Raw genomic sequence first — 20,836 nt, 5'->3', positions numbered from 1 at the left:
CTAGCAATTCTAAAATTTGTATGGAAACACAAAAGATCCTGAATAAACAAAACAATCTTGAGGAAGAATAACAGAGCTGGAGGGATCAGGTTCCTGATTTTAAACTATACTACAAGGCTACAGTAATCAAAACAGTGTGGTAACAGCACAAAAAGAGACAGATAAATGGAACAGAACTGCGGGCCCAGAAATAAACCCATGCACTTACGTTAACCTATGACAAAGGAGGCAAGAATACACAAGGGGAAAAGACAGCCTCTTCAATAGGTGGTGAAAAAACTGGACAGCTACATGTAAAAGAATTAAATTAGAACATTTTCTCACACGATATAAAAAAAACCCCTCAAAATGGATTACACTTTTCTGGAAATTTTTTGGGTTATTCTTACATTTGTATTTTCCATAAAGTTTGGAATTGGCGTCACAGAATGCTGTTACAGGAATAGGAAATTTATATATTAATTTAGGAAGAACTAATTATTATTTAAATCTGAGTCTTCCAAATCAATATATCTCTTCATGTATTCAGTATTTTAGATTATTTAATAACCACACAAGGAAATATGAAGCTTCAAATACAACATTAATTATCATTGCTCCAGTAGCCTACTCAGCATAAGGCAAGGTCAAAGAACGGGCCCAAGAATAATTATCACAGATTTGTCACCTAAGTTTTTCACCAGAAATAAAGAACTGTGATATCACAGAAACCTACCATGCTAACATATTTTCTGACACAAAATTTTTAAGAACTTACTTAAAGTCACACCCAAATCTTGGTTTCTAAATACCAATCCTCACTAAAAGGAACCAGGGCTCCTCAGGGAAATGACTGATTCCAGGGTTGGGGCAGGAAAAGTACAAGATGAACATGGAATATCTTGTGCCAGAGAGTACAGAAGTGCTCAAAGAATAAAGGAGACATGTCAAAGAACAAGAAGCCAGCTTGAAGGGGCTCCCAATAGCCAAATATGAAAGAATTTGAGCATCGTAATAATGAGTGTAATGGATTAAAGCTCACTGAATAAAAGAATACTCCATAAATTCATGCTAATGTTGATGACTATGATGATAAATAAATGAATGGGGAAAAGGGAACGTTTTCTACTAACAGAGTGCTGACCAATAACTATAGAAGGAAATGGTAGAACTAGATAATTACCATTTTGTAACCATCACATTAATAACTGATTTAGGTGAGAATCAACAATGAATGCTAAAACAGTGAGATTTTGATGAGGAAAAAGTTATTTACATAGGTCAAAGTATCTTCCCACAAATAACTTATTAATTGCAAAGGGGAAAATCGTAGTTTTATGGCAGAGAAACTTGGAAGTCACCACCTTATCTCAGCAGTCAAAGGTAACATCACCAATACTGGCAAGGATATCATGTGTCTCCTGATGGGATGCACCAAGGAAGATACATTTCACTTAGGTAGTGCCAGCATGCATAAGCTGAATCACAAGGAAACATAAAAACGCAAACTGAGAGACATTCTAGAAAATAAATGGCTGATATTCTTAAAAAATATCAATGTCAGGAAACACAAAGGCAGGCAAAGAACTGTTCTAGATTTAGGAGACACAAAAACTAAATGCAATGCATGATCCTGGGTTAGATACTAGACCAGAAAAAAACCTTCTTTCTACAAAGGACATTGGGACAATTGACAAAAGTTGAATAAGATCTACATTAAATACTGTATTAACATTTTATTTCCTATTTTGATAATTGTGATTACGTAAGAGAATGTCCTTGTTCTAAGGGAATATGTGAAGTATTTAGGGGTAAAGTGGCACAATATCTGCAACTTACTCTCAAATAGTTCATATATGAAGGTTTTTTTTTTTCAGACATCCACACTTTGCACTGATATCATTAAGCTAGCAATACAAACTTCCGTAGAACCTGCTTATTTTCTGGAAGGCTTGCCCACATTTATGATAAACAGCCACTAGATGGCAATCTGTGATCTCCTAACCCCAGCAGCCTAGGATTCTGCAGGGAGCATTTTAGACTCAATAATACTTAAAAAAACAAAAACAGAAAACAACTGGTGATCTTTAATAAAGCCCTATTATATAATAACATATCATTATGTATTAGGCAACCACTATACTCAAAATAGATGTTTTCACAATGGCCTATACAGGGCTTACATGATTTTTTCATTGCCCACCCTTGCCCCCCCAACCCATCTCTCTGACCTTATCTCTTTAGGTCCATGTTTAAGTGTTGCCTTTTCAGAAAACTTCCTTGACCCGTTTGTATAAAACAGCACTTAGAGGCATGCCCTCCCCTGCCCTCTGACCTTGCTTCATTTTTCTTCAGCACTTGCCATTTCTTCCTACCCATACTCCCAGAATGTAAGTTTCATGAGAACAGACTTTATTTTGCTAACTGCCTGTAAAATAGAAATACCCAGAAAAGGTATATGTATCAGACAAGTATCTTCTTTTTCATTTTTAGCTGTTACTCATCATTCTTCAATTGAAGACCATTACACCCCACCCCACCTCCAACCAATCCCCTAATGGAACTAGACTGTGAAGAATATTAAATGTCAAGTGTTGAAGTGTATTATGTGGAAGGAAATCATCAAGAAATTTAAGCAGAAGCAGTGCTTTAGAAAAATTCTTCTGACAAGAAGGTGGTAAAAACGTAGGAGGACTGGAAAGCAAAGATGCAGGAGACACAGCCACGGTCTCTGGTGTCAGGAGTTAGGTTTGATCCTGGTTCCATAGTCTACCAGAGCTCCATGACTTTGGATGAACTGCTAATTCAAGAAGCTCTCTGTGCTTCAGTTGCCCAGTATGTAAAACGAGGGCAGAAAAACATCTACCTCGTGGGGAACACAGAGGTTATGTTTATACTATAACAGTACCTGATACATAAATTTTAGCATTACATGTAAGAAATAACGGAAAAGAAACAAGCAAATGTTTACTTATATAACTTATTTTTACCGAGTGCCTATAGGTATGTCAGATACCTTTCCAGGCACTGGAAATGCAGCTGTGAGGAAAAAAAAAAAAAAAGAGTCCCTGGTCTTCATCATACTAGCACAAGGTGACAAAAAATAGCCCTAATTTATCTGAATCTATCTGGTTTTTGAGTTTCTGCTGGTGAATAGCTAAAGTTGGGACAGCAAGTCCCATCAAAGTCCTCTCTCAACATCTCTCAAGGAGATAGATGTTCTATAATGTCAGGCTATGAGAGGAGCTATAAAGAAAAATTAAATAAGGTAAGGGGACAGAGTATGCTGACATTTTAAATAGGATTGTGACATTTTAGTAAAGAGGTAAGAGATGCTAGAGTTTTATCTGGAATGATTCAAAAATGAAACTGAAACTCAGGAGGAAGAACTGATTTGAAGATGATGTGTTTGGGTCTTAGAAATGATTTGGCTTCAAAAGACAAACTAAAAGCTGACTGGAGGAGCTTCCCTGATGGTCCAGTGGCTAAGACTGTGCGCTCCCAATGCAGGGGGCCTGGGTTCCATCCCTGGTCAGGCAACTAGATCCCGCATGCCACAACTAAGAGTTCACATGCTGCAAATGAAGATCCCACACGCTGCAACAAAGATCTCGCATACTGCAACAAAGATCCCGTGTGCTGCAACTAAGACCCGGCACAGCCAAATAAATAAATAAGTTAACAAAAAAAAAGCTGACTGGAAAAAGCACCTTAGAAACTCTAGTTTACTTACATGTGAACTTCAGTCTTCTATTTCTCCCTGCCTTGGGGAATGAATAATTGTAGGATCTCCTAATGCAGAGAACTATCTTCTTCGGACTGTGTTATGGGTTCAACTGTGTCCCCCCAAAAAGACACATTGGAGTCCTAACCTCCAGCTTCTCAGAGTGTGACTATTTGGAGATAGGATCTTCACAGAGGTGATCAAGGTAAGATGAGGTCTAGGATGAGTCCTGATCCAATATGACTAGTGTCCTTATAAAAAGAGGAAATTTGGACACAGACTAAAACACACAGAGGGAAGATGATGCACAGATACAAGGAGAAGATGGCCATCTTCAACCCTGCTGACACCTTCATTTCAGACTTCTAGGCTCCAAAAGTGTGAGACAATACATTTCTGTTGTCTAAGCCACCCAGATTGTGGTACTTTGTTCAGTAACCATAGCAAACTAATAGAGACTAGAAGAAAATCATATTTGTGTACTTATCTCCCTTAAGAAATCCCCTTGAGGGGAAGGCTTCACTCTGTTTATTTTTTTAATTAACTAATTTATTTATTTTTGGCTGCGTTGGGTCTTCGTTGCTGCACGCGGGTTTTCTCTAGTTGCGCAAACAGGGGCTACTCTTCGTTGCGGTGCGCGGGCTTCTCATTGCAGTGGCATCTCTTGTTGCGGAGCACAGGCTCCAGGCACGTGGGCTTCAGTAGTTGTGGCGTGCGGGCTCAGTAGTTGTGGCTCTCGGGCTCTAGAGTGCAAGCTCAGTAGTTGTGATGCACGGGCTTAGTTGCTCTGCAGCACGTGGGATCTTCCTGGACCAGGGATCGAACCTGTGTCCCCTGCACTGGCAGGCAAATTCTTAACCACTGCACCACCAGGGAAGTCCCCTTCACTCTGTTTTAAGTCATTTTTCTATCCCTTCTGGAGTACCTAATCTGATGCAAAAATTTAATTAGATACTATTTTAAGTTGCAGGACCTACACACAGTGGAGCTCAATAAATGCTAAATTTCTCCCACAACCTTTTCCATATATATCTTTCCTGACAGATAATTTCTTTCTTTTGCAAACTGACAAACTGAATTTAATTTCTGAGACATACTCAAGTAGCAAAATCAACTCAGTAATCCTAGGAGCTAGGGTTTGGCAGCATTGAAACAAAAATTTGAGTGCCTGAATTTATCAGATGAAATATACACATAATTAAATATAAACGATCCCTGATCTTTAGGGACTCTAACCCAAACTAGATCTGATACATATATATAGGAAATACCAACAAGTGAGTTAAAACCATTAGTTCAACACATGAATACTAGTAAGAAATGTTACATAAAAGTCAAGGGTAAACCCATTTTAGCTAAGGAAGGAAGCATGAGCATGGGAGTAGTCACCAAAGCACTATACTCCTAGCTAAGTACTGAACTAGGTAGGCATGCACGTACAATTTCAGCATCAGAATCTCGCCATCTGCAGATAAGGCAACTCAGACTCAAGGAAGTCAAATGATATTGTCCAAGTTCATCCAACAACCATGTTGGAGGCAAGCTGGAATCTGGGACTGTGTGATTCAAGAAGACAAGCTCTTTTTTGATAAACAGTATTTGATAAACAGTACCAGTATTTTGATAAACAGGCAAGCTGGAACCTGGGACTGTGTGATTCAAGAAGACAAGCTCTTTTTTGATAAACATATACCTATTCTATCCTTCCACCTACAACACGGGCATAAGTTAGCTAATTTATTTCATTATATTCTATTTTTTAAAAATTTATTTATTTTATTTACTTATTTTTGGCTTCATTGGGTCTTCGTTCGGTGCACGGGCTTTCTCTAGTTACGGCGAGCGGGGACTCCTCTTTGTTGCGGTGCGCGGGCTTCTCATTGCAGTGGCTTCTCTTGTTGCGGAGCATGGGCTCTAGGCACACGGGCTCAGTAGTTGTGGCTCGCAGGCTTCTAGAGCGCAGGCTCAGTAGTTGTGGTGCATGGGCTTAGTTGCTCTGCAGCATGTGGGATCTTCCCGGACCAGGGATCGAACCCGTGTCCGCTGCATTGGCAGGCGGATTCTTAACCACTGTGCCACCAGGGAAGCCCTCTCATTATATTCTTAATACTAGCAAGAAATATGCAACATACAATTCCTGCAAAATCTATTCTCAAAGGCATAGGTAGTCATAGAAGAGAAAAAGCGTATCAAGGGAGCTTGCCACCAAGCTCATGTATAGACAGAACCTGACATCTGTGGTCAAACTGCTTGGCTTAAAGGACATTCAAGGTCCTTCACAGGCCGAAGGGCAGCACCACAATCAAGAACAAAGTGAATGAGAAGATACAGTTGCCCATAAATTACCTTTATATTAGTAATTAGTTACAACATAAGGCCACCTTAGTATTTCAGGAAACAAAAGTTCACAAGGCCACCCCCAAAGAATGAGTAGCATTGTTTAAAATGCCTGATCACTCAGAACAAAGAAGTTAGAATTTGAGTAAATTAAATAATATATAAAGGTCATCAACATGACTCATGGTACCAACACCAAACTTCATGCCACTGATGACAACTCTTATACTGGTGACAATTCTTATATAGTGGTTAAAATGTATATCAAATGTTCTCAAACTTTTTGATAAGCAATCTTTAAATACCTATTATGCAAAGCATTTAAGCCACCAAGGAATTTATTACTCAATAGCAATGAATTATACCTGGCCTTAACCTTCATCTATATAACCAAAGGCTCATCATGGTACAAATGAATATGATTTTTATTTATCTAGCTCCTGCCAACTAACTTTTGTGTCCAGTGCTACTATACTTCTCTGAAAATGAACAAAGTATATTTAACTTATTTTGTGGTTTCTGACAACTTTCTGAAAGCATTCCTTGTTAAAGTAGTTGAAAAACTAGATACTCTGGTCTTCATAGCTAATCGCATGGATCTTTTTCAAATTCCCAAAGTTAATCTTCCAGTAAGAGGTACACAGAACCACAGATCTCTTCCACAACTGTGTTTACTATAACTTTAAGGGGAAGGGCTAGAGATAGTATTAGACCTAATAATTAGGCCAATTAGTAACTAACTCTCACCCTGAAGATTCTACAGCAGAGATTATAAACTGCAGGCTGTAAGATCCTGCCCCTAAACTTGTTTATAATGGTTATAATGGTTAAAAAAAAAAAATCTAAATAGTTGTTGAGAAGCACATAAAAGCAAAGATTTCCAGGGTCTCTCAAAAAATCTGAAGATATGGTAACACGACTCATCTTCTCACAGGACAAATGAGAAAGCCCACTCCATACATTCTAATAACCACCATTCTCTTTTGGCTTACTGATAGTATGCTTCAGAAGCCATATTCTAAAAATAAATCAACACAATCACAAATTACTATATATTCAATATTCATTTTAAACTAAGAACACAGATGACCCAAATTCTACAAGATTTAAAAAAGCCAAAGATGTCAAATGAAAGCAAAAATTAAACAAATGAATCTGTGTACCAGGTGGTAACATAATCACACAGCAAGGAACTAGCTCACGTAACTTTAAAATTCAGTAATTTGACTCTACATCCCTATTGAAATACTATGCCCTAAGAAGAACAATAAGAAGAAATCATTAGCTTTCTTCAGTAATCATATTATTGGTTGTAGTGTTGACAGTGTCATTCTCAGACTATTCTGTATTTATACTGTGGGAAAAGAAAATGAATAATCATGTTGGTGCTGTTGAGAACTGGGGTTTTCAACGTGGGAGAAAGGAGATAGAGATGTAAAATCAAAGAAGATAAGGAAAGTCCCTGGGTCATTTAATTTGATTTTTAAGTATAACTTGAACTCATGACTTTTTTTTTTAAAGAGAAAAAACACAACTTATTTCCTAATTAACCACAGAAAAGGCCTAGAAACAATGACTAACTCAGTAGAAATAAGCATCTTAAGTGCCCAGATTGTGATCTCCAAACGTCATTTCCCACTAAAAGGCTTCTTAGAGAAAGGTCTATTTCCTTGACTGGGGCAGAAAATGTACAAGTCTGGACAAACTGTCATACCAGATAGCAAAAAGCTATCAAAGATGCCTCAGGCTGAGTCAAAATGACTCAAGGGCCATCATGAAGGGACTCCAACTGGCCAAAGATAGGACAGTCAATAAAAATAACAACTATACATGCTACAAAATGCATGAGCATTAAAAACATGCTAAGTAAAAGAAGCCAGTCACAAAAGACCATATATTGTACAATTCCATTTATATGAAATATCCAGCCTAAGCAAATCCATAGAGACAGAAAGTATATTGGTGGTTGCCTATGTTTGGAGGTCAGGTAGCATGGGGGGTAATGAGGAGTGACTGCAAATGGGTACAGCGTTTCTTTCTGAGGTGATGGATATATTTCAAACTGCCTAGATCGTGGTGAAGGTTGCACGACTCTGTGAACATACTGAAAATCACTCAATTGTACACTTTAAACAGGTGAATTTTATGGTATATAAACTATACCTCCATAAAGCTGTACAAAACAAAACTACAATGGATTGAACCACAAATATGTTTAAATCTGAGCGTTCATAATCAAATAAATCTTATTGGTCATTTTGGAGAATGCTAGGAACCCAGCTCATTATTTTGAAAACTGAAAAGTATTTATCCAGTCTGTCATACACATGAAGTCTCTCCCTAGATAAGCAAACAGAAGAGATAGTTTCTCTTTACACAAGTATTACAATTAATAAATTAAAGAATAATAGAATATCACCATTTTGCAACCCCAAATAAAATCAGGGATCTAGGCAATGATCAAAGGCCACTAACATCACAAATAAAGAGTCAACCAGACAGTAGGTGCCATCTGATAGAAGTATACAACACCACCAATGAAGCAGTCTAGCAAAAAATTTGCAGGGACTTCCCTGGTGGCACAGTTGTTAAGAATCCGTCTGCCAATGCAGGGTACACGGGTTCGATCCCTGGTCTGGGAAGATCCCATATGCCACAGAGCAACTAAGCCCGTGTGCCACAACTTCTGAGCCTGAGCTCTACAGCCTGTGAGTCACAGCTACTGAGTCCACGTGCCACAACTACTGAAGCCCGTTCTCCACAGCAAGAGAAGCCGCCGCAATGAGAAGCCCGCGCACCACGAGGAAGATTAGCCCCCGTTCACCGCAACGAGAGAAAGCCCCCACGCAGCAATGAAGACCCAACGCAGCCAAAAAGAAATAAATTAATTAATTTAAAAAAGTTTTCAAAGAAAGAAAAAACAAAAACCAAAACCATGCAGAACCTATAGATAAAAAGACTAGAGACTTTTAAAACAATGGCAAAGTTGGATATTTGATATCAACTTGTGTTAAAAAATTTTAGGTGTTATAATAGTACTGTAGTTATGTTTTTAAAAATAAAGAGTCCATATCTTACAAAATGATAATGTCTAGGGTTTGCGTTAAAATAAGATGGAGGGGAGTAGGAGAAGATGTATCAATAGATGAAACAACACCAGCCATAGCTGATAACTGTTGGAAGTTAAGGTGGATATATGAAAGTTTATTTTGCCTTTTTTTCTCATTTTATACATATTTGAAAATTTCCACAACAAAGCTTTAAAAAAGACAATCATGCTGCCAATTCTGCACAACCCTGGAATTACTGCATTTCACAAACTCAAACATGAAAATGTCCCCCATTTTACATCTCTGAAATCAAGACACATCTTACAGTAAATGGTGTATCAGGTTAATTGGTAGTATTTTTTTTCTTAGTAGTACATAAAATGGTGAATTAAAAAACCGACAGCATCTTAAATTCGATGAAAAAACCATAAGATTATAAATATATTTAGATATCTATTTCTGTTTAGCTAAATCATTACTTGCATTGTACCTGGAAAGGAAGAGTTAAAAAAAAAAACTCCTAGCTTTCTGAATTTTCTTATTTGCTTGGGATTAATTCAGTTACAGTGAGAAAAGCATTAAAATACTTCAGCCAATATAAAAATGAACTTAGTCCCCAAACCAGCATTAGTGGTAGACAAGACCTGGGGAACACTAGGCAAAAGTCTACCTAAGGTGGGTAAAAAACAAAAAAGCCTGCTGCAGTTATTCTACCAAGTCTAAAAACTAGAGTAAAACCAGATTTTAGTTGACCAGCCTGTCTTTTCATTTTTAAGGGAAAAAAAAATTTTTTTTAATACAGCAGGTTCTTACTAGTTATCCATTTTATACATATGAGTGTCTATATGTCAGTCCCAATCTCCCAATTTGGCACACTCCACCCCCACCCCCTGCTGCTTTCCCCCCTTGGTATCCATACGTTTGTTCTCTACATCTGTGTCTCAATTTCTGCCCTGCAAACCAGTTCATTTGTACCATTTTTCTAGGTTCCACATATATACGTTAACATACGATATTTCTTTTTCTCTTTCTGACTTACTTCACTCTGTATGACAGTCTCTAGGTTCATCCACGTCTCTACAAATGACCCAATTTCATTCCTTTCTATGGCTGAGTAATATTCCATTGCATATATGTACCACATCTTCTTTATCCATTCCTCTGTCAATGGGCATAGAGGTTGCTTCCATGACCAGGCTACTGTAAATAGTTAGCTGCAATGAATATTAGGATGCATGTGTCTTTCTGAATTATGGTTTTCTCTGGGTATATGCCCAGTAGTGGGATTGCTGGGTCATATGGTAATTCTATTTTTAGTTTTTTAAGGAACCTTCATACTGTTCTCCATAGTGACTATATCAATTTACATTTCCACCAACACTGCAAGAGGGCTCCCTTTTCTCCACACCCTCTCCAGCATTTGTTGTTTGTAGATTTTTTGATGATGCCCATTCTAACTGGTCTGAGGTGAGATACCTCATTGTAGTTTTGATTTGTATTCCTCTAATAATTAGTGATGTTGAGCAGCTTTTCATGTGCTTCTTAGCCATCTGTATGTCTTCTTTGGAGAAATGTCTATTTAGGTCTTCTGCCCATTTTTGGATTGGGTTGGTTTTTTTAAAATATTGAGCTGCATGAGCTGTTTATATATTTTGGAGATTAATCCTTTGTCCGTTGATTTCTTTGCAAATATTTTCTCCCATTCTGAGGGTTGTCTTTTCATCTTGTTTGTAGTTTCCTTTGCTTTACAAAAGCTTTGAAGTTTCATTAGGTCCCATTTGTTTATTTTTGTTTTTATTTCCATTACTCTAGGAGGTGGATCAAAAAAGATCTTGCTGTGATTTACGTCAAAGAGTGTTCTTACTATGTTTTCCTCTAAGAGTTTTATAGTGTCTGGTCTTACACTTAGGTCTCTAATCCATTTTCAGTTTATTTTTGTGTATGGTGTTAGGGAGCGTTCTAATTTCATTCTTTTACATGTAGCTGTCCAGTTTTTCCAGCACCACTTATTGAAGAGACTGTCTTTTCTCCATTGTATATCCTTGCCTTCTTTGTCATAGATTATTTGACCAAAGGTGCGTGGGTTTATCTCTGGGCTTTCTATCTTGTTCCATTGATCTATATTTCTGTTTTTGTGTCAGTACCATACTGTCTTGATTACTGTAGCTTTGTAGTATAGTCTGAAGTCAGGGAGTCTGATTCCTCCAGCTCCTTATTTTTTCCCTCAAGCCTGCTTTGGCTATTCAGGGTCTTTTGTGTCTCCATACGAATTTTAAGATTTTTTTGTTCTAGTTCTGTAAAAAATGCCATTGGTAATTTGATAGGGATTGCATTGAATCTGTAGATTGCTTTGCGTAGTATAGTCATTCTCACAATATTGATTCTTCCAATCTAAGAACATGGTATATCTCTCCACCTGTTGGTATCATCTTTAATTTCTTTCATCAGTGTCTTATAGTTTTCTGCGTACAGGTCTTTTGTCTCCCTAGGTAGGTTTATTCCTAGGTATTTTATTCTTTTTGTTGCAATGGTAAATGGGAGCATTTCCTTAATTTCTCTTTCAGATTTTTCATCATTAGTGTATAGGAATGCAAGAGATTTCTGTGCATTAATTTTGTATCCTGCAACTTTACCAAATTCATTGATTAGCTCTAGTAGTTTTCTGTTGGCATCTTTAGGATTCTCTATGTATAGTATCATGTCATCTGCAAACAGTGAGTTTTACCGTCTCTTTTCCGATTTGGATTCCTTTTATTTCTTTTTCTTCTCTGATTGCCGTGACTAGGACTTCCAAAACTACGTTGAATAATAGTGGCGAGAGTGGACATCCTTGTCTTGTTCCTGATCTTAGAGGAAATGCTCTCAGTTTTTCACCATTGAGAATGATGTTTGCTGTGGGTTTGTCATATATGGCCTTTATTATGTTGAGGTAGTTTCCCTCTGTGCCGACTTTCTGGAGAGTTTTGATCATAAATGGGCGTTGAATTTTGTCAAAAGCTTTTTCTGCATCTATTGAGATGATCTTATGGTTTTTCTTCAATTTGTTAATATGATGTACCACACTGATTGATTTGCATATATTGAAGAATCCTTGCATCCCTGGGATAAATCCCACTTGATCATGGTGTATGATCCTTTTAATGTGTTGTTGGATTCTGTTTGCTAGTATTTTGTTGAGGATTTTTGCATCTATGTTCATCAGCGATATTGGTCTGTAATTTTCTTTTTTTGTTGTATCTTTGTCTGGCTTTGGTATCAGGGTGATGGTGGCCTCATAGAATGAGTTTGGGAGGGTTCTTTCCTCTGCAATTTTGGGGAAGAGTTTGAGAAGGATGGGCATTAGCTCTTCCCTATGTGTTTGATAGAATTCACCTGTGAAGCCATCTGGTCCTGGACTTTTGTTTGCTGGAAGATTTTTAATCACAGTTTCAATTTCATTACTTGTGATTGGTCTGTTCATATTTTCTATTTCTTCCTGGTTCGGTCTTGGAAGATTATACCTTTCTAAGAATTTGTCCATTTCTTCCAGGTTGTCCATTTTATTGGCACAGAGTTGCTTGTAGTAGTCTCTTAGGATGCTTTGTATTTCTGCAGTGTCTGTTGTAACTTCTCCTTTTTCACTTCTAATTTTATTGATTTGAGTCCTCTCCCTCTTTTTCTTGATGAGTCTGGCTAATGGTTTATCAATTTTTTTTATCTTCTCAAAGAACCAGCTTTTAGTTTTATTGATCTTTGCTACTGTTTTCTTTGTTTGTATTTCATTTATTTCTGCTCTGATCTTTATGATTTCTTTCCTTCTGCTAACTTTGGCTTTTGTTTGTTCTTCTTTCTCTAGTTCCTTTAGGTGTAAGGTTACATTCTTTATTTGAGATTTTTCATGTTTCTTGATGTAGGCTTGTATTACTATAAACTTCCCTCTTAGAACTGCTTTTGCTGCATCCCATAGGTTTTGGATCATCGTCTTTTCATTATCATTTGTCTCTAAGTATTTTCTGATTTCCTCTTTGATTTCTTCAGTGATCTTTTGGTTATTTAGTAACGTATTGTTTAGCCTCCATGTGTTTGTGTTTTTTATGGTTTTTTCCCTGTAATTCATTTCTAATCTCATAGCATTGTGGTCAGAAAAGATGCTTGATATGATTTCAATTTTCTTAAATTTACTGAGGCTTGATCTGTGACCCAAGATGTGATCTGTCCTGGAGAATGTTCCGTGTGCACTTGAAAAGAAAGTGTAATCTGCTGTTTTTGGATGGAATGTCCTATAAATATCAATTAAATCTATCTGGTCTGTTGTGTCATTTAAAGCTTGTGTTTCCTCATTAATTTTCTGTTTGGATGATCTGTCCATTGGTGTAAGTGAGGTGTTAAAGTCCCCGACTATTATTGTGTTACTGTTGATTTCCTCTTTTATAGCTGTTAGCAGTTGCCTTACGTATTCAGGTGCTCCTGTGTTGGGTGCATATATAGTTATAATTGTTATATCTTCTTCTTGGATTGATCCCTTGATCATTATGTAGTGTCCTTCCTTGTCTCTTGTAACATTCTTTATTTTAAAGTCTATTTTATCTGATATGAGTATAGCTACTCCAGCTTTCTTTTGATTTCCATTTGCATGGAATATATTTTTCCATCCCCTCACTTTCAGTCTGTATATGCCCCTAGGTCTGAAGTGGGTCTCTTGTAGACAGCATATATATGGGTCTTGTTTTTGTATCCATTCAGCAAGCCTGTGTCTTTTGGTTGGAGCATTTAATCCATTGACATTTAAGGTAATTATCGATATGTATGTTCCTATGACCATTTTCTTAATTGTTTTGGGTTTGTTTTTGTAGGTCCTTTTCTTCTCTTGTGTTTCCCACTTAGAGAAGTTCCTTTAGCATTTGTTGTAGAGCTGGTTTGGTGGTGCTGAATTCTCTTAGCTTTTGCTTGTCTGTAAAGCTTTTGATTTCTCCTTCGAATCTGAATGAGATCCTTGCCGGGTAGAGTAATCTTGGTTGTAGGTTCTTCCCTTTCATCACTTTAAGTATATCATGCCACTCCCTTCTGGCTTGCAGAGTTTCTGCTGAGAAATCAGCTGTTAACTTTATGGGAGTTCCCTTGTATGTTATTTGTCATTTTTCCCTTGCTGCTTTCAATAATTTTTCTTTGTCTTTAATTTTTGCCAGTTTGATTACTATGTGTCTCGGCGTGATTCTCCTTGGGTTGATGCTGTATGGAACTCACTGCACTTCCTGGACTTGGGTGGTTATTTCCTTTCCTATGTTAGGGAAGTTTTCGACTATAATCTCTTCAAATATTTTCTCGGGTCCTCTCTCTCTCTCTTCTCTTTCTGGGACCCCTATAATGTGAATGTTGTTGCGTTTAATGTTGTCCCAGAGGTCTCTTAGGCTGTCTTCATTTCTTTTCATTCTTTTTTCTTTATTCTGTTCCATGGCAGTGAATTCCACCATTCTGTCTCTCAGGTCACTTATCCGTTCTTCTGCCTCAGTTATTCTGCTATTGATTCCTTCTAGTGTATTTTTCATTTCAGTTATTGTATTCTTCATCTCTGTTTGTTTGTTCTTTAATTCTTCTACGTCTTTGTTAAACATTTCTTGCATCTTCTCAATCTTTGCCTCCATTCTTTTTCCGAGGTCCTGGATCATCTTCACTATCATTATTCTGAAATCTTTTTCTGGAAGGTTGCCTATCTCCACTTTATTTAGTTGTTTTTCTGGGGTTTTATCTTGTTCCTTCATCTGGTACATAGCCCTCTGCCTTTTCAACTTGTTTATCTTTCTGTGAGTTGTCTTTTCATTTTTAATATAGGAGTTCCTAAACACCCACCACTTTTAGCACTTCAATAAGTTGCTGGTTTCAAGTAGTAATCTAAAGAAACATGGTAAACTGGCAAGCCTCTGGGCCTCACTGTAGAAGAAACACTAATGCAAATAAAATTTACTAACGTACATAAACTTACTGAGAAAGAAAAGAGGACAAGAAAATATTTCTAAGAGCAATTCTAAAATGCAATTCTAGCAGTACATAATTTTGAAAGTACATACTTTAATGGAATCACACAAAGTTAAAAATGCAACTTTCTTTAAACATAGGACAGTTGACATCAAAAATTTCAAAGGTAAAAAGCAAAGAAATAGATAAGCCACATTTTAAAAAATCAATTTATGTCAAAAACATACTATAAATGTAATTTGAAAGGCTAACAAGCTGATAAATACAGATCTATCACATAACAAAAGGTATATTCTTAATAGCTCTTAAGATCAAGAAAATGATCAACAATCCAACATAAAAATGGACAAAAGATAGTAGCAGATCAATAAATATATCCTCCAAATGGTCAACTTTTTAGTAATAAAAGAAATTAAAACAAGATACCTTATAGATTACCGTCTCTGGGAAGCTTTTTCAAGTAATACTGTCCAGTTCTGGTGGCTAAGCAGGAGTTAGAAGAATATTCCCACTCCTAATATTCTGCCTAGAGCAGCCCTTCATTTACCTCCTTCAAGTGTCACCTTATCAATGTGTCCTCCATCACCCTATTTAAAACTGCACCCCCATTTCCCACCTCTCAATCCCTTTATCTTAGTAAAATTATTAGATATGAAATCCATTCTGGAATTATATTCCATAGAAACAATTTCGAAAGCAGACATAGGGACTTCCCTGGTGGTCCAGTGGTAGAGAATCTGCCTAACAATGCAGGGGATGTGGGTTTGATCCCTGGTCAGGGAACTAAGATCCCACATGCCATGGGGCAACTAAGCCCACATGCCACAACTACTGAGCTCGTGTGCCTCAACTAGAGAGCCTGCATGCCACAAACTACAGAGCCCACCCGCCCTGGAGCCTGTGCGCCACAATTAGAGAGAAGCCCGCACACCTAAACAAAGATCCCACGTCCTGCAACTAAGACCCAATGCAGCCAAAAATAAATAAAATAAATAATAAATCTTAAAAAAAAAGCAGACCTAAATTGTCTTAAATTATAAAAACCTATGACAAACAGATAAAGGCACACAGCTCTTGATATACACATTGAAAACTGAATGCTCAAAGGGAGCTAGAATGTTGTACCCTTTAAGAGACATACCCAATGGGCCATGAAAGTGTACCTAAACACCCATGCGTCCTGAGGTCCCTTATTCAGAAGCCTCTGTTCACTCAGCCGCTATTCTTATTTGTTCTCAGATACACCAAAAGGAATTGTCACTTGGAGACAGCAATGGTTAGTATCCAGGGCTTTGGGGTATGTCAGATCTGGGTTAGAAACCTAGCTTTAAATTTTCTAGGGGAGTAATCTGGCAAATCTCAATTGCCTTATCTGTAAGGTAAAATAGAGATTATCACCAACTAGTTAATGTTAGTAAATAAGAGTACAGTGTCTGAAAAACTGAAATGGAGAAGGAATTCCTCAAATAAAACTACTAAAGACAACTAAAAATCCCCAAAGTCAGATCTTTCAGCACAGTAAAAGAACCCAAAGGAAACAAATCCTAAAGAGCACTGAGCTGGAAGGCAGGAGCCCTGGATTCCAGTTTTGACACTGCTACAAACAGGTTCAGCTCCATGGGAATATTAGTTAAAGTATGTAGATTCTAGTTTTAAGATCTACAAAATCAGGGGACTGAAAATCTTTTCCACCTGTTCCACACCATGATTAAATTACTAGGATGTTATTTACTGTTGTACATCCAAAATTTCTAAAATTTTTCATTTAAATGTTTGGTTTTTTTTTTAACTTCAAGTCCTGATGAGTTTTCATTATGACTGAGCTACCAGTCATAACATATAAGACTGTTTCCTTAACTAAGTAATCCAAGGTCAGATTGCTAAAAAGTGGCAAAATCAGAATTCAAATCTGACTCACTCCAAAGACGCCAAAGACCAAACTATCACACCTTCTTCCTCAGACTTTCTCCCTGACTGATCTCCTGGTAACTAGCAGCTTGCTTTTGCAAAATGACTATAAGTCAGGAGTGCAGTCAAGAGTCAAGGAATAGAGTCAATTTACCTGAGACAGGTGAGGCTTGAACTTCTGACACAGTACTCTAACCAAGTTAATTAGACATTTCAAGTACTTAAAAGGAGGCTGGAGAAACCAAAAAAAAGAAAAAGTAATATTATCAAGAAAAACTATTAATTGAAGACAAAATAAAAAATTAAGCACCTCTGAAACTATAAGTAAATGGGGGTGGTTCAAGGAGTCAAAGTTGTACAAGATGAAATATTCAGTAAAATAACTAATTATCTGTACTACTCACTTGCTTTTATACAAGTGACTCTAGGTTACCCACAGTAGTGAATGAAGGAGTAACAGATAATCCAAATTACATATATTCAGCTTTACAAATAAAGCATATGGTCTAAACAGATAATCCATGGGGCTTCCCTGGTGGCACAGTGGTTAAGAATCTGCCCGCCAATGCAGGGGACACAGGTTAGAGCTCTGGTCCGGGAAGATCCCACATGTCTTGGAGCAACTAAGCCCGTGCGCCACAACTACTGAGTCTGCGCTCTAGAGCCCGAGAGCCAAATACTAAAGCCCACGTGCCTAGAGCCCGTACTCCGCAACAAGAGAAGCCACCGCAATGAGAAGCCCGTACACCGCAACGAGGAGTAGCTCCCACTCGCCGCAACTAGAGAAGGCCCATGCACAGCAACAAAGACCCAACGCAGCCAAAAATAAATGAACAAACTTATTATAAATAAATAAATAGATAATCCAAAGTAATGAATATCTGGTGTTAAAAGTAAAGTATATGATCACCCATACATATTTATCTCCCAAATTACAGGCTGATTCAGGCTAATATCAAGGTTAATTTCCAAGTGGAGAGACCAGGACAGATGAAATCTAAATAATACAGTGAATAATAAGATCACCACCTCCTTACATCAGCAGAAAACATATGGTTTTATAACACATTCCTATCAGCTCCACAGAGAGTAACAAAACTAAGGCTGTGCACACACGCTCGCGCGCACACACACACACACACACACACACACAGAGAGTAACATTTAAATTCCCACTGCACGGGAGAACCAGGTTAGCTCCTGGCTGTTTCCATTAAACCAATCTGGGAGTAAAAACTGGTTTTTGAATCATCCATACATGGATAATCAAGAGGCAAATTAAATACGCACACAAACATATATAAACTCACATTTAAATGCACTGGTTACCAAGCACTTCACAAAATAAAAAATTTCATGACAGTTGATAGAAATGAAGCAAGAGGTGAGGTCACCTACCACTTTAGCTCTATTGATAGAAGTCATCGTTTGCTCTCCTGAAACATTAGGCAGCTGCCAAAAACAATACACAAACATACACACACGCACACATGCCAGGATCTTGTATCATCATTCAGAAAGAAAACCTAGGAAAGCCTCTGAAATGAGTTTTATCAGCTCAGAAAGACTTAGATGGTGTACAACTCCACGTAGATCCAAGGAAATGGAAAAGTGTCATGAAAATAATGCATTTTTTTCTGAGTACAAATTGTCTAAAAGACAATTTCCAAGGTCCTCTGCAATTAAATGTGAGCACAAGATAAAAGTTCTTCAGACTAAGCCTCACTTGCAGAAGCCCTCTACTGGGCGTTTCTATGACGCTCTGACCAACTTTTGTGTTTCCCACAATAGCGCTAAACCACGATTCTGCATCCTGCTGATAAAAACCGGCAAGTGGTACTTAACACACCAAGCCAGAATCAGCAACAGCGTTGGCTAAAGAACTTCCCCGTCACCACTGTGATGCCCACTCCAGAAGGTATCTGCATTCAGTGCGAGGACTTGAGGTTCAGGGAAAAGAGAAGCAGCAACAGAAACCGGCTGCATACCCCAGAGGGCTGCCTGCACACTGCAAGGAAGGCCAGGCGCCTGCAGGCTCAGGAAGTTGCCTAACCCAGGGGAAAGCTCCATGCCCTCCTCTATAAAAGGGAGCGTGTGGCTAGCAGACCAAAATACGGAAAATTCATTCAAGAATTCCCTGCCGCCTACCCTGCAGACGGAGGAGGCAAATTAAGACGCTGGGAAGCAGGTATGGATAGAGAGCAGGGTTCGCAAACTGATAATGATCTACCAGCTCCGTGGGGAGGCTCAAACTCGGGGAGCTTGTGCCTCCTCTCTGGAGTTGGGAAGGTAAGGTACCGGTCGGGCTACGGTCCTCTCCCAACAGCCCTTTCCAGAAGGCGCGGGGCTGCTAAGACGCAGACCTGGCCTCCACCAACAGAAGCTCCCGCCCACATGGTTCACGGGGCGCTACCCTCCTCGGCCGCCCCGAGGCCATGTGGCTGCGGCCGCCGGGTGTCCAAACCCGATGCACGTTTAAGGCGTGCAACCATAGAAGAGGTGCGGGGGCAAATCCAAAGGAAGGGATGTTGGGGCGCGAGACTCACTTCTTCTGGGCTTTGTCCTTCTTGGCCTTGGTCCTTTTCTTTCGGGCCTGGAGCGCAAGCACTGCAGGAGAGAGGGATGGATGAAGGGCGAATAGGGATGAAAGAAAGAGACCAAGGTGAGGGTGGAGACCCAGCAGGGGCGCGAGGCCCGGGTGCGGGGCCTGCCTGAGGGGCGGCTCCGGGGCAAGCGCCGCGGCGTCGGCCAGGCGGCCGCTCAGGGGACTGGCGGCCCACGGAGCGCAGAGCAGCGCCCAGGCGGGGCACGCCGGAAGGGGCTCAGGCCGGGTCAGGGGGCTGGCGCGCGGGGGTCGGCCTCGCCTGCCGAGGGCCGGGCCCTGGAGTGGCCCCAAGGGGCGGGCCGGCCTGGCGGGGAACGAGAGGCAATGACTGCCGGCGCGGAAGGACGCCAGAGCTGAGGGGCGCGGACCGGCTGCCCAGAGGCGGGGGGTGAGGGGCGGCACCACCTCAGTGGAGGGGCGCCGCACGCCCGGGGACCGGACGGCGGCGGTTAGGCGAAGCTCCCGGCGTTGACCCGGGCCTTGCCCCGGCTGCCGTTGCCCCTCGTGGCGGAGGCCGCTCCACCGCTCACCTTTCCGCTCCATGGCGAGACCGGTAACTGCCAGGCGCCTGCGCACTCCAGTGGCGGTGACTCCCGCTCCCGCCGCGGCCCAAAACCAAGCCCGCGCACACCCCGCCCCCCAGTTCCCGCCCCGCCCCGCCCACGACGGCGCGCGCCTGCGCGTTGAGCGCGGAGCCTACCACCTGTTCCCGAGAAGGGGGGGCGCAGCAAAGAATGGGGGAGGAGGGGTGAAGGAAAGAACGCCGAGGATGAACACGCAAGGGGTGTTTGAGAACCGAGCTTGGAAGCCTCGCAGGGTCAGCTTTGTTCTATTTGCCGGGCAGTTGCCCCTAAGGAATGGCGAAGAGCGTAGCACTGAGGGTTCCCTGCGTGCTGAGTCAGAGCTGCGCAGCCAACTGTAATCTGCCTTGGTTTCCTGGTCAGTAAAATGGAATAATCAGGTGTGTCCCAGTGTCTCCACTGAGTTATTGTGAGGGCCAACTGAGAAACTATATAAAGAAAGTGGAGGGGGGGCGGGAATTACAAGTGAGAAAGAAAAGGAGGTGGGAGCAACACAAAAGAAAGACTGGAAGGAAGGAACCTGTGACTTTATCGTCACTTAAAAAATAAAACTTTAAAAGTGAGTTTTCTCTTAAAATTTCAAATTCAAGAGAAGACTGTAAACGAAGGAAGCGGGAGAATAAAAACTTACAGTGTTTTCTTATTTTACCGCTTTATCATCTTTTCAGTACAGATAAACACAGTTGTCTTTATAGAATAT

At 39.8% G+C, this 20,836-nt stretch overlaps 1 protein-coding gene across 3 annotated transcripts in view; it reads right to left on the bottom strand.

Moving 5' to 3' along the window:
* SRPK1 (SRSF protein kinase 1) overlaps positions 1–20,158 on the bottom strand; it is a 90,121-nt gene extending 69,963 nt beyond the window's left edge. For 2 of the 3 annotated variants that reach the window (XM_059938827.1, XM_059938828.1), the window contains exons 1-2: positions 20,086–20,158; positions 19,497–19,557 (exon numbers count right to left, since the gene is read on the bottom strand). In XM_059938827.1, the coding sequence (XP_059794810.1) occupies positions 19,497–19,557; positions 20,086–20,098 (74 nt within the window). In that variant the 5' untranslated portion in view covers positions 20,099–20,158. Of the gene's footprint in view, positions 1–19,496 lie in introns of all 3 variants that reach the window. The other variant, XM_059938826.1, reaches the window with a different exon arrangement.
* Between the last annotated feature and the right edge of the window lie 678 nt (positions 20,159–20,836).

Source organism: Balaenoptera ricei, chromosome 11 (genome assembly GCF_028023285.1).
Source record: "Balaenoptera ricei isolate mBalRic1 chromosome 11, mBalRic1.hap2, whole genome shotgun sequence".
In the NCBI taxonomy this organism is placed as follows: domain Eukaryota; kingdom Metazoa; phylum Chordata; class Mammalia; order Artiodactyla; family Balaenopteridae; genus Balaenoptera; species Balaenoptera ricei.
The sequence above is the reverse complement of the archived record's forward strand: the minus strand, read 5'-3'. Positions and strand labels throughout refer to the sequence as shown.